Raw genomic sequence first — 14174 nt, 5'->3', positions numbered from 1 at the left:
CAGCTTTTATAATTTCTGATTTGTCAGTAACTCCCTTAGTCAGTGGTCCCCTTCGGTTGTACATGTGCAGCTTCTCACGTCTACAGTTTTCACATTCTCATCGTGCCAGTGTAGCCACTGGTCCTGGTGAAGCGGCTGCACACACTTTACTCTCACTATATCTAACACTTTATTCTTTCTCCTGTCACAAGAGAAAAGAGCTCTTTACATCAGGCCCAATGTGCACATTAATCCAATATAATCAGGCACAGATTTGTTCCCAGAGCTTGGAAAACCACAGACATTTGCACTAGATGTAGAAGAAATAAAGTGAAACAACAAGGTCTAAATTGGAACAATGCCAAAGACACATGGCCATAATCCTCGGAACTACATGGGAACCAGTGTGTTTGTGAACTGAAGTCTGTTCCGTGTGGAACTGAATAATTTATTTGAACAGATGATACCTGTTTTAGATATTTTAAATAAAGATCATTTAGACTTGTAAGGTACTTTGAGCAAATTGTGTAAAGTCAAACAGCAAATCGGCAGTAGAATTAGGAATGGATCTCAGTAAAACCAAATTTCTACATAGAGCTACCTTCGTCGAAACCTTTGTTGAAAACGATTCAATTTCTCTCCAGGATGAGGAATGTGAGTATCAAAACAGAATGACCAGCAACAGAGAAGCCAGCAGTGAAACACATACCTTTCAGATCATCTAGGCAATAACGTCTTCTTTTTCCAATACTTTCCGTATTTGTCAAGAAATCATTTGCTTTAATATCAAGGCCAGGTTCCTCTTTCCTCTGGTTTATTGAAGGAGGTCCACCATAAAGATCTGACATCTGACCAAAATCCAATGAACCTTGACTAAATCCACCTGAACTGCTCCCACCAACAGCTCTGTTACGGGACTCACTCCCTGCCCCTCCAAAGGCAGCATTTTTGCCATAAGGGGAGCCAAACTGTCCTAAATCTCTGCCCTTCCCTCTGGCATCTCCTTGACCTGAAAGTGAATCTCTGTCGTCCGATGAACCTTTGTGCCCCGATCCTCTGAAATCACCACCCTTTCCAGTTTCACTTCCCATAGAATATTTGCCAGGATGGGAATCCAGCCCACGTTCACCACCTCGTCCACCTTCTTTACCATGGACTGAACGTAACTCCCTTTCGTCACCTCCCAACCTGCCAACACCTCCCCCGACAGCCCTGGCTCCATCTGACCCACTGTCCTTGCCATAGGGAGACCCAGCACCCCGTATTGCAGAGCCACCAACACCACCACCTTCTGAGGAAAAGCCATCTCTTCCTGCTCCACCTATATACCCTTGAACTCTGCTCAGTGCAGCATCCCTGCCATGGCGAGATCCCATAAGGTCATCACCTCCAAAAGGAAAATGAGCAGCTCCTGCCCCAGCCCCAGTTGGAAGACCATCCTTTCCATAGAAAGAACCAACGCCCCTTGCACCAGCAACTCCATCAGCGGCCCCTGCTGGGAGACCATCTTTTCCATATACAGAGCCAAAACCAGCTACATTGGTACCAGTCCCAGATCCCATCCCCACTGGAAGACCATCCTTTCCATAGGGAGACCCAACTCCTCCTGCACCAGCTATACCAGCACTGCCATAGGCTCCTCCAGCTGGGAGACCATCCTTTCCATAGGGAGACCCAACTCCCCCTGCACCAGCTACACCAGCACCACCAACACCAACACCAGCTGGGAGACCGTCCTTTCCATAGGGAGACCCAATTCCTCCTGCACCAGCTACACCAGCACCACCAACACCAACATCAGCTGGGAGACCGTCCTTTCCATAGGGAGACCCAACTCCACCAAAACCAGCTACACCAGCACCAGCTGGGAGACCGTCCTTTCCATAGGGAGACCCAACTCCACCAAAACCAGCTACACCAGCACCACCAACACCAACACCAGCTGGAAGACCGTCCTTTCCATAGGGAGACCCAACTCCACCAAAACCAGCTACACCAGCACCACCAGCACCAGCTGGGAGACCATCCTTTCCATAGGGAGACCCAACTCCTCCTGCACCAGCTACACCAGCACCACCAACACCAACACCAGCTGGAAGACCATCTTTTCCATATGGAGACCCAACTCCTCCTGCACCAGCTACACCAGCACCACCAACACCAACACCAGCTGGAAGACCATCTTTTCCATATGGAGACCCAACTCCACCAAAACCAGCTACACCAGCACCACCAACATCAACACCAGCTGGAAGACCATCTTTTCCATATGGAGACCCAACTCCTCCTGCACCAGCTACACCAGCACCACCAACACCAACACCAGCTGGAAGACCATCTTTTCCATAAGGAGACCCAACTCCTCCTGCACCAGCTACACCAGCACCACCAGCACCAGCTGGGAGACCATCCTTTCCATAAGGAGCCCCAACTCCTCCTGCACCAGCTACACCAGCACCACCAGCACCAGCTGGGAGACCATCCTTTCCATATGGAGACCCAACTCCTCCTGCACCAGCTATACCAGCACCACCAACACCAGCACCAGCTGGGAGACCATCCTTTCCATAAGGAGCCCCAACTCCTCCTGCACCAGCTACACCAGCACCACCAGCACCAGCTGGGAGACCATCCTTTCCATAGGGAGACCCAACTCCTCCTGCACCAGCTACACCAGCACCACCAACACCAGCACCAGCTGGGAGACCATCCTTTCCATAAGGAGCCCCAATTCCCCCTGCACCAGCTACACCAGCACCACCAACACCAGCACCACCAACACCAACACCAGCTGGGAGACCATCCTTTCCATAGGGAAGCCCAACTCCCCCTACACCAGCTACACCAACACCACCAACACCAACACCAGCTGGAAGACCATCTTTTCCATAAGGAGACCCAACTCCTCCTGCACCAGCTACACCAGCACCACCAGCACCAGCTGGGAGACCATCCTTTCCATACGGAGACCCAACTCCTCCTGCACCAGCTACACCAGCACCACCAACACCAGCACCAGCTGGGAGACCATCCTTTCCATAGGGACCCCCAACTCCCCCTGCACCAGCTACACCAGCACCACCAAAGCCTCCTCCAGCTGGGAGACCATCCTTTCCATAGGGACCCCCAACTCCTCCTGCACCAGCTACACTAGCACCACCAGCACCAGCTGGAAGACCATCCTTTCCATAGGGAGACCCAACTCCTCCTGCACCAGCTACACCAGCACCACCAACACCAGCACCAGCTGGGAGACCATCCTTTCCATAGGGACCCCCAACTCCCCCTGCACCAGCTACACCAACACCACCAACACCAGCACCAGCTGGGAGACCATCCTTTCCATAGGGACCCCCAACTCCCCCTGCACCAGCTACACCAACACCACCAAAGCCTCCTCCAGCTGGGAGACCATCCTTTCCATAGGGAGACCCAAGTCCTCCTGCACCAGCTACACCGGCACCACCAGCACCAGCTGGAAGACCATCCTTTCCATAGGGAGACCCAACTCCTCCTGCACCAGCTACACCAGCACCGGCACCACCAGCACCAGCTGGAAGACCATCCTTTCCATAGGGAGACCCAACTCCACCAAAACCAACTACACCAGCACCACCAAAGCCTCCTCCAGATGGAAGACCATCCGTTCCATAGGGAGACCCAACTCCTCCTGCACCAGCTACACCAGCGCCAGCGATGCCTGCCCCAGCTGGGAGACCATCCTTTCCATAGGGAGACCCAACTCCTCCTGCACCAGCTACACCAGCACCACCAAAGCCTCCTCCAGCTGGGAGACCATCCTTTCCATAGGGACCCCCAACTCCTCCTGCACCAGCTACACCAGCACCACCAAAGCCTCCTCCAGCTGGGAGACCATCCTTTCCATAGGGACCCCCAACTCCTCCTGCACCAGCTACACCAGCACCACCAACACCAGCACCACCAACACCAACATCAGCTGGGAGACCATCCTTTCCATAGGGACCCCCAACTCCTCCTGCACCAGCTACACCAGCACCACCAAAGCCTCCTCCAGCTGGGAGACCATCCTTTCCATAGGGACCCCCAACTCCTCCTGCACCAGCTACACCAGCACCACCAAAGCCTCCTCCAGCTGGAAGACCATCTTTTCCATACAGAGTCCCAACTCCTCCTGCACCAGCAACACCAGCACCACCAAAGCCTCCTCCAGCTGGAAGACCATCTTTTCCATACAGAGTCCCAACTCCTCCTGCACCAGCAACACCAACATCACCAAAGCCTCCTCCAGCTGGAAGACCATCCTTTCCATAGGGAGACCCAACTCCACCAAAACCAACTACACCAGCACCACCAGAGCCTCCTCCAGATGGAAGACCATCCGTTCCATAGGGAGACCCAACTCCTCCTGCACCAGCTACACCAGCGCCAGCAATGCCTGCCCCAGCTGGGAGACCATCCTTTCCATAGGGAGACCCAACTCCTCCTGCACCAGCTACACCAGCACCAACGACGCCTCCTCCAACTGGGAGACCATCCTTTCCATATAGAGTCCCAACTCCTCCTGCACCAGCTATACCAGCACTGCCATAGGCTCCTCCAGCTGGGAGACCATCCTTTCCATAGGGAGACCCAACTCCTCCTGCACCAGCTATACCAGCACCACCAGCACCAGCTGGGAGACCATCCTTTCCATAGGGAGACCCAACTCCTCCTGCACCAGCTATACCAGCACCACCAGCACCAGCTGGGAGACCATCCTTTCCATAGGGAGACCCAACTCCTCCTGCACCAGCTATACCAGCACCACCAGCACCAGCTGGGAGACCATCCTTTCCATATGGAGATCCAATTCCTCCTGCACCAGCTACACCAACACCACCAAAGCCTCCTCCAGCTGGGAGACCCTCCTTTCCATATAGAGTCCCAACTCCTCCTGCACCAGCTATACCAGCACTGCCATAGGCTCCTCCAGCTGGGAGACCATCCTTTCCATAGGGACCCCCAACTCCTCCTGCACCAGCTACACCAGCACCACCAAAGCCTCCTCCAGCTGGGAGACCATCCTTTCCATAGGGAGACCCAACTCCCCCTGCACCGGCTACACCAGGACCACCAAAGCCTCCTCCAACTTGCCAACCACCTGGACCATATAAAGCCTCCATCTCCCCTATAGAACTGCCATCTTCACTAGATATAGCCCCATCTCCAGCTGGAAGACCATCTGGGCCATACATCAAGCCAGACCTTCCTGACGCACCTAAACGACTGCTACCACGAAGCGGCCGGCCATCGTTACCATAGGGTGTCCCTCTTTGTCCCTCTCTGTTTAAACTTGCTCCATTCATATCACCTTCAGTGGACAAACCATCCTTGCCATAGGGGGACCTCACTCCTCCTGCAATCTCTGTACCTGCAGCATTCTTTCTAGCTCCAGTCCCTGAACTAGTCCTACTAAATAGATCACCCCTACCATCTCCCATTCCAGTTGAATCTGGATCAAGGCCATCTAACACAAAACTTCCATCAGTAGCACCTAATCTTCCAACACCCCCAAAGCCAGCTCTGTAACTAGTATCACCTAATTTCCCATCCTTGTTATGCTGGGAGCCCACACCTTCTTCATCATCCATGTCAATGTTATCGGCATCCAGCATACCCTCATGTCTGCCACCCCCAGAGTGCCACTCATTTGCTCCTCTCAATTCATCACCAGTATCTGCTCTGCCTGTCATACCATCCTTGCCATGGACGGGCCTTAATCCACTTTTGCCTCCAAAGCCCTTAAATCCAAAGGGACTACCAGCATTTTCCACTGACTCTCCATCTAGGTCTGCTCCAGAAGACTGCCCAACCCCCATCTTTTCATTTCTGTCTACTTTGCGTAGCCTCTCTTTTCCCAAAAATCTATGGCCTCCATCAGCATCAGTGGAGTGGCCCTGACTGCCATCTTGACCATTTCTGTACCAGCCATCATCTTCCATGCCAGTGTCCATAAGATGATCTTCATCACCATGATATTCTCTGCGTCGAAGTTTCTTAGCCACTTCTATATCTGGCAATGTTTCTTTCCGCCACTCAGATTTCTCTCTTTCACCTCCTTCATCCTGTCTCCTCTTTCCTTTGGCATCTGTATTGAAGATGCATTGTTTGATTGGAGGAGATATAATTTACAGGAAGAGAGGAACAAAAAAAGAATAGACAAACAATGTCATGTACTGCGTCAACAAACAAAGAAAATGTGTTAGCATTTGTTATAATTTCATTCTAGGACATAGAAACATAATATATTTAAATACATTTAAATTCAATTCAAATCCTGAATTTTTTCAGTGTCACATTCAGACATAATTTTACATTTCTTAGTTAAAAAGATGATGATTTTTAGTGGAAACATGCTTATTAAAAAAAAACAAAAACAAAAACAAACCCCAAACAATCAAACAAAACCAAAAAAGCAGAAAAACAATGCAAATTCCCAGCATGACAGGTCTAATCTAAAGGGACTTAGATTGTATTTGGGCCTCATTAGTTCCTTCTGCCTTCTCCCTCCAGCCCTGGAGGAGATACAGAATATCCCAGGCACAGAGTGGTCTCAGTTCCCACCCCTGACTTAGGATCTCCCTGCCACCGAGGCAGCTGGCCCGTGTGGTGCCTGGCATTTGACAGATGGCCAACCTCGAGACTAAAGATTCCAGTTCTGGGAACAGCTTTGCATTCACCCCAAATTCAGGTTTCTCTGAGACAGAGAGTGGAGCTGGCAGGTCAGGCCCGGTTTTGATTTCCAGGTTGGATATCATTCCTGTGGAGCATTAACAGCTCAGTGAATGCAGTGGGCAGTTTCTCTGTATCTCATACTCAACCCACCCTGTTTCTGAAAGGTCATCAAAGAGCCGTTATGAGAAAGATCACCTTCTGCTGTAGCAAAGTCTCAAAAGAAACCAAAGCTACTACCTTTTGGAAGCAAAAAATATAAGCCAGTTAAGTATTAATCTGCTTGCACTGAAAGGAGTGTTTCCCATCGTCCCAGCTTCCTTTGAGCTTCCTCTGAGCTTCCTCTGAGCTTCCTCTAACATGCTGAACCGCTAATTTGGAAAGCGAAATCCTATCTAGTGAGATAGTATTGAACAGTATTGATAGAATTGATAGAACTGAACACTCCTGGATCCCCTGTATGCTGTGTTCACACAGTGACAGCTTCATCAAAACACATGTTGAGATACAGAGTGCTTTTTGATAACTGACGGAGAACATGCTACTGCACAGCAGCTGGAGAGGAAATAAGCCAATAGGATTTGTCAGGACCAATCATAGAGTCATAGAATGGTCAGAGTTGGAAGCGACCTTAAAGATCATCGAGTTCCAACCCCCCTGCCTTGGGCAGGGACGCCTCCCACCAGACCAGGTTGCTCAAATAATAAGGGAAAAAAAACTGTCTCATCTGAAGAGGAAAGAGAATCTAACCAGACCTTCATTTTTTGAATCATAATTTAGGAACCAGAGACTTTGCATATCATTTCTCAGCATAGAACCATCTTAGTGAGCAGTCAGGCAGTGAGAGAAATATTATTTTGTTAGCACACCTCAAGAAAACACCGCAAGAATAATTCAGCGTCACTTACACTCCACGATAAGCCAGGCATTTGAGGAGCAGAGCCCAGTGTCGAGTGTGTACATGCCATTGTCAGAGGGGACAACGTTTTTGATGACGAGCTTGTGGGTGAGGCCATCAGGCGTGATGGAGATCTGGTGCTTCTCACTTTCCTCCAGGAGGTGGGTTTTGTGCAGCCACACAGGGTCAAAGCAGGGCGTGCGTAGGACACACTCAAAGACGGCATCTTCTTCCTCGGGACAACGCATGTCACTGAGTGGCTTCTCAAATCTCACAGGGATGGCTGCAACGGGAAAAGCAAAAGCTATAGAAAGGAAACACAGAGCTATCTCTGTTATCCAAGAAAAACTTGTTGCAGCTGAAGGAAGAAAGACAGGAACTTGCCGTGCCTGTGAGCACTGGTTTAAGCAGAAAAAGGTAACACTGAGATGTGCTCCTGTGCCCAGTTCTACAGGACAGAAAAGCAGAAAAGTGGATTTTTGTCTTAATTATCTTCTGAGCCATTTATACTACACATCACTCTGATGTGCTGTTTTTTGTAGTGATGAATGCATTCCAGCAGCGTGATACCTGTATCAAGTTGGTTAGTTATTATTCTGAACTTACAAAAGGAAACTACAGCATAGGGTAAATTTAGCTCCAGAATTCAGAGCCAAACTGGTACTTGAGCCTAGTTCTTTGGGCTACAAACACAACACCCGTATCACAGAATCATCCTCCTGTTTTTTCACCCCTTGTCTGGCAACACAAAAAGAGTCTTCTGTAGTTATCAGATTTTATTGCTGAGCTTTGCATATGTTCCTAGATAAAATTTTCCAGCAAAAAATAATTTCTTGTTACAGTGGCACATCACATATATCTAATTGAATTCCTTACCTTCAGCTTCCAGTTCAGTTGAGAAAACAGGTACGTCCTCTACCCTGACCTGATACAAGCCCGCGTCTTCTGGCTGCACATCGTTGATAATGAAATTATACTTTTTGCCAATTCGCCTCAGGCAGTGCTTTCTGTACTCATCCCCCGTTCCGTATCTGAGCCTCTCACCATCCTAGGAAGAGAAAGAACGTGCTCTGAAAGGCAATACACAAATGGCGCAAGGTATTTCAAACAAATCAGGCCAAATTTGTGCTACGATTGCCTTATTGATATAAATGAGTAACAACAGAGAAGTCTAGACTCTACTGCTACTTCCAGCGGAGAGCTGTAAGTGGACGGGGTTCCCGCTTCCGTGAGACACGGGCAATAGCAGGCTGTGCAGTGAGTCCTGCACAGAACAGAGCATCAGACTCGCAAACTAGGCAAAGCAATAGTACTTTGTGAAAGTAATTTAGAAGACAAAGTCCTCTCCTTGCTTAGGTTTTAGCACCCCCACAGATGGATAACGAGCTCACCATGTTCCCAGCTGTAACCCACTTGGGTTGCCTTCTCCACATGGCGGCCGCATAGACTTCATGTCATGTGTTTGGTTCAGAAGTTGATAGAGTTAGCCTGACCTCCTCTTTAAAGAATTCTGATTTCCCCTGCATTAAAGCCACTCACCACAGTTTGACTGAAATGCATCTTCCAGAAAAACCTCCACAGCACTGATCACCCTGGGACCACATCAGAATAACTACAGAACTAGAAGGGATGTTTTACTTCCTTGAGATCTTCTCTCACAGAAGTGAATTATAGTGGAATAACACACTTGAGAAAGTGAATAAAATCAGTCTGTTTTTCTTATATGAGACTGCAGAATTTCTGCAGCCTGAAAGACACCATTAAAATTCCCTCTTACTGGAAGAGCTCTTGATGCCAAAAGGATGTCAGTAACTGACCATTTCCCCTGTACTTGGATCTACAAATCCCAAGTGATATTCACCACCAAGGACTACCTGGACCCCTCACCAACACTTCTCCCCAACCAACCAAGGATCCTGCAATGGACAAACAACCTTAAGAAGCTGATTTGTTCTCAGCCACCCCCAGCAGATCCAGCATTGTCTGTAGAAGCCTTCAGCTGCTGCTGTGAGCATCTCATCTCGCCCCCTCACCTTAAGCAGATAAACTTTGCTGTTACTGCTTTTCAGGACCATCTCCAGAGAGAACGTAGCTTTTCCCTCCTTGTTGACTTTGATGTGTTCAAAGTTTTTGACACTGTTTATTAACTGCAAAGAAAGATACAATAACCCAGTAAATGATAAGGCTGCCATGAGAGAAGCTCTTCAGCTGTTGAACCGATGTGGAATCTGCTTTTTATCTGCATAGAAAAAAGCTATCTCTAATGTCGTGTGTAGAAGAAGCACCCGTAAGGTTCCACAGTTTCTTCCTTATATTCCTTATATTTTATGTGCTACCTCCTGGTCATTCACACACTGTGCAACCACTATCTGTCCAGGTTTCTACATGCCCCTCTATATGAAGGCCAATTTTGACCCTCAGGCATATAACTTTTCAATTTGGGGTCTGAATTCTCATCAGAGGCAACTGAATACAGAATTTAGCCGTGTGGTTTAGCAAAAGGGATACCCCCAAGGTCAGTATCTCCTAAAATTTATGAAGCAAACTTCAAAAAAGTCCATAGCATTTTCATCTGCATAAGTATAGAAGTAGGACTTTTTAAAACATTGTCATAAATTGTTCTATGTCATACAATAAAATTTTCATCTACAAACCCATTTAGGAAGGTTTATCCTGTTTTCAGAAGCTACTGAGGAACTGTAGGACTCTGCGGTCTGTTCAAAATCAGTGCTTTCAGTGGTTTCAGTTTATCTTACCTCTCCTTGTTCACTCTCTGTGTCCTTCCTCAACTCCTGCAGCCTTCTCAGCATCCCACGAAAGTCAACAATTCCATATTTCATACAGATTTTCTCATAATCTCTCCTGTCTGCATGCAGCAACAGTTGCCAGACTGCTTCTTTGTCCAAAGGTTTTGGTTTTGGTGCTGGGGCCCTTAGAAACAGGGGAAAGAAAATAATCTAGACATTTTTACAGACAACAAGATGCCTTGTTTTTCTATACTTAATCCTCTCATGTCTCTCTCCATCATTTCTGTAGTTCACTGGGCCCTGTAGATGTAGACAAGAAAGAATAGGACTCTTCCAGAACAGGTTTTCTGCATCTATACTACAAGCTAAATGCTGCCAGGGAACAATCTTGCCCTGGACCGTATGGGGCAAGACTGTAAAGCACTTGTCCATGCTGTCAAATGATCAGCAGAATCACTGGCACAGTTTGGCCCCAGCCACCGTGCACTCTCCCAAATAATTTCTCAGCACAGTTCAGGGTTTTGCACAGGCCAGAGATCATTCCCATTAGGCAACGTTTGGAGGTTCCCACCTGGGAAGTGAAGGGATCTCTGCAACGTGCAGGCGGCAGTTTGTGCAGCTGGCCTGGGAGCCAGGGCTCAGCCCCTGATTAGCCAGAAAGATCATTACGTGAAGCCTTGTCACTTGGCTTGTGAGTTAAGTTACTTGTGAGCTAAGAACAGGAAAGCAGAGAAACAGATCTTTAAATCTTGGGGTGCAAAGGAACATACACCTCAAAAGGAGGTTGGTACCCTGTGATTATCTCAGCCTCACAAACTGTTCTGTTACGTCTCTCCATACTGAGTCTCACAACAATTTTGGACACAAGAAGAGTTGCTTTGAAGATCTCTGAAGCCATCCCCTATCATCAAGAAACGTATAGGAAGTGTAACAATGGCTTCCTAATGGAGCCTTACCGCTTCCTCAGCATCCTCCTGGAGTCCTGAAGCTTCTTCTTTAACTCTGTTAAAGAGGAGGAAACAACAAACATTCAGATACCCAACACAGTGAAATATATCCCCAAAAAGAAGATAATGCAAAATACCCACTGACATTAGGCCATCCAACTATGCTGCTTACTCTGGTGATTTTTTCACACTTTGCAAAAAAGAAAAGTGTCATGAAACTCAGTGACAGTTTTCTGTGCCATACTCATGTCTTTTGAGTGCTATTAAAGTTCTTCGCTTCCCAAGAGGCTTTCCTCTTTCTAGAGAGGACACTCTAGAAACCCACTATTTTCCAGCTGTGTTAACATGTTTGATCCAGCTGTATTTGACATCACCAAATCATTTTCTAGCACTAATGATTCCAGAATCATCAACTAGAACAGCTCAAAGCCATGTCTAAGATCATCACTTTACCCAAAGGTAAATACCAAGCAGAAAGAGACAATAAAACATTAGATTAATTAACCCTTCTCTTACTTTATTCTTTACAACTTTGGGGTAGCAATAATGTGGTAGACAGAGGAACATTAACTATACCGCCAAAAAATAAAATATATGTATATAACTAACACTAACTTACCATCAGCAGCATGAACAGGAACATATTTCGCCTTCCTCTTAAAGCCAACTGATTGTTTATAAGAAAAAACAGGAAAAACAAGCCATAAGATGAAGGAGGTAACGGTCAGACTAACACCAGAAAACCAATGAACTATAAAACATCTGTGTGTTACCAATGCAAGAGGAAATCCCAGTCTGGATTTCCTTGTCAATCTGACATTGACTCCTATTAATCTCCATCTATAAATGCAATATTTCTATTGCAATTGACTCTGCGCCGACTGGATACTCTACACAGTGGAGGAGACTCTTTCTGCCTTATGAAGCTCATGGTTTAAGGAAAGGTAGGAAATATTAACAACTTGTTTTAGAGATGGGGAGCCAAGGTGCAAGGATTATCTGGCCAAATGCAGCCAGTTGCCTTCTAAATGTACTTTACAGGCACACAGGTAAAACAGACACTTCCAACATAGTCCATCTCCTGCTCAAGTGGATCCCAAGAATAGGTCAGTTATATTTTAGCCACAAAGGGGCCATTTCTCTCTCTTCCAAAAAGGAAAGCAAGGGACCAGGTCAGGTGGACACAAGAGACATCTGAAGTGGGATGGATCCCTCTGAGGAGAGTGGTTTGTTCAATATCATAAAGAAAGGATTGAGCCAATTCAACACTAAATCCAGAGCCTCTGGTTATGGTCTAGTGCAGTGACCACACCACCACTTCCTTCTCCCCAGAGCTCATTCAGCCATGGAGCCACCAAAGTGGGGGGAGTCACAGAAGACCCCAGTCCTCAGTGAGTGGAAAAATAGACCTTCACACCAAGGATAATTAGACAATGCTCTGGGTGCCCACCCCCAGAGGACAGCAAAGCCAACTACTTGGGACCACAGGACACAGGCAACACAGAACTGCTAAGTCCTACCTTGTATGATCCTGAGCCCAACAGAACAGTAAGCTTCCCCGTAGTCATTCACAGCAAAGCAACGATACAAATCGCTGTCACCCACAGTGATCTTGTTTATCTTAAAAAGAAGAACACAGTATGAGCTCAGAGCTGTTGTTCAATTCACACACCTTCAGCTTCTAACAAAACAGCTACTCAAAGACACCTCAGATCTTTCCTCTGTTCCCAAAATGACTCTAAAAAGCTTTGTTTGCTTATCTTTGTGCTATCTCAGATCTGGTGACATTTACACATCTACCTGCCCAGTGCAGTTTGTCCTTTCCATTGCTCTCTCAGTTCCATGAGTCCTGTCCGAAATATTTGATCTTTACCTGCAGAATGAATTCATTTGTGGCGTTATTGAAGAATATTCCATATTTGGCAGGATCATCCATTGCTCCTTGGGCACGTGCCCATTTCACCTCAGGGGCTGGGACACCTTTGACCACAGCTCTGAAAATGGCATCTTTACCTTTGAAAAGAGGCAAGAGATTAGTTATTTAAGACATCATGTCCAGGCTTGGACATGAGGACTCTCATGCCAGGCTCCCTGTGTTATCAACAGAGTGATCCCCAGAGTAAGGCCTCTCTGTTGTTTTAGGCAAAAACATTCTTCAAAAATAATTCTTTTTGTTTTCTCTGTAAAAGATGCCTAAATTTAGTTGCATTAAATGCCCAATTCCTGCAAGACATTTGCCATAATCTCTGCTCTAACTGACAGACTTTCAAAGAGAATACTTGGAAACTAACTTTAAAATTCACCACTGACACATACAGGGGTGACACACAGGTCTCTGCTGGTGTTTTTACTGCACAGCCACGTGGATGGAGAAATTATGTACCCAAGAGAGCACATTTTTGGTATCTTGGTCCGATTTTGAACTCCCTCAATATTTGAGCAGGGTCAAAGAGCAAACAGTTATTAGCTCAAGTCCAGGCTGGGCTATCTTTCCCCACATCAATAATATCACAGTTTGCCTGTATTCAGCAAGAAAAGACCTTTAAAATGTGGTGTTAGCCCGACAGACATGGCTGTTAACATCCTCCGATCATCTCTGAAATCAGCAGCGCTAGAGCAAGCTCAGCCCAGGCTTGCTTCTGGCAACATGTACACACTGCTTGCCCCACAGCCATGAAGCGCCCAAATCCATTCTCACCACACACACGTTCCCCTACAAGCTCCCATCGCTTCTCCTTTCCTTCAGACTATACCCTTCGTTGTGACCATGCTGGGCAGGATGTTAAATGATACAGGACTCACTGTGCTGGAGTCTCCTCTCTCTACACATCAGTAAATTCATCTGTGAATAGTTGCAGCTCCGATATCTTTTTCATTTGGATAAATTTGGATTCATTAGGAGGTGGAAAC

General features: G+C 47.2%; 1 protein-coding gene across 1 annotated transcript in view; it reads right to left on the bottom strand.

Moving 5' to 3' along the window:
- Positions 1–14174, bottom strand: part of IGFN1 (immunoglobulin like and fibronectin type III domain containing 1) — a 38389-nt gene that overhangs the window by 11729 nt on the left and 12486 nt on the right. Inside the window, exons 5-23 of the mRNA XM_074163366.1 lie at positions 13138–13277; positions 12785–12884; positions 11884–11931; positions 11274–11319; positions 10327–10501; positions 9604–9717; positions 8447–8618; positions 7581–7853; positions 5432–6088; positions 5057–5350; positions 4865–4888; positions 4766–4816; positions 4643–4705; positions 3812–4474; positions 3446–3757; positions 3140–3373; positions 2438–3067; positions 1607–2377; positions 689–1387 (exon numbers count right to left, since the gene is read on the bottom strand). Coding sequence (XP_074019467.1) covers positions 689–1387; positions 1607–2377; positions 2438–3067; positions 3140–3373; positions 3446–3757; positions 3812–4474; positions 4643–4705; positions 4766–4816; positions 4865–4888; positions 5057–5350; positions 5432–6088; positions 7581–7853; positions 8447–8618; positions 9604–9717; positions 10327–10501; positions 11274–11319; positions 11884–11931; positions 12785–12884; positions 13138–13277 — 5466 coding nt within the window. The remainder of the gene's footprint in view (positions 1–688; positions 1388–1606; positions 2378–2437; positions 3068–3139; positions 3374–3445; positions 3758–3811; positions 4475–4642; positions 4706–4765; positions 4817–4864; positions 4889–5056; positions 5351–5431; positions 6089–7580; positions 7854–8446; positions 8619–9603; positions 9718–10326; positions 10502–11273; positions 11320–11883; positions 11932–12784; positions 12885–13137; positions 13278–14174) is intronic.

The sequence above is a fragment of the Numenius arquata genome, chromosome 24 (assembly GCF_964106895.1).
Source record: "Numenius arquata chromosome 24, bNumArq3.hap1.1, whole genome shotgun sequence".
NCBI classification, from domain to species: Eukaryota; Metazoa; Chordata; class Aves; order Charadriiformes; family Scolopacidae; genus Numenius; species Numenius arquata.
This window is presented reverse-complemented; position numbering and strand designations above follow the sequence as displayed.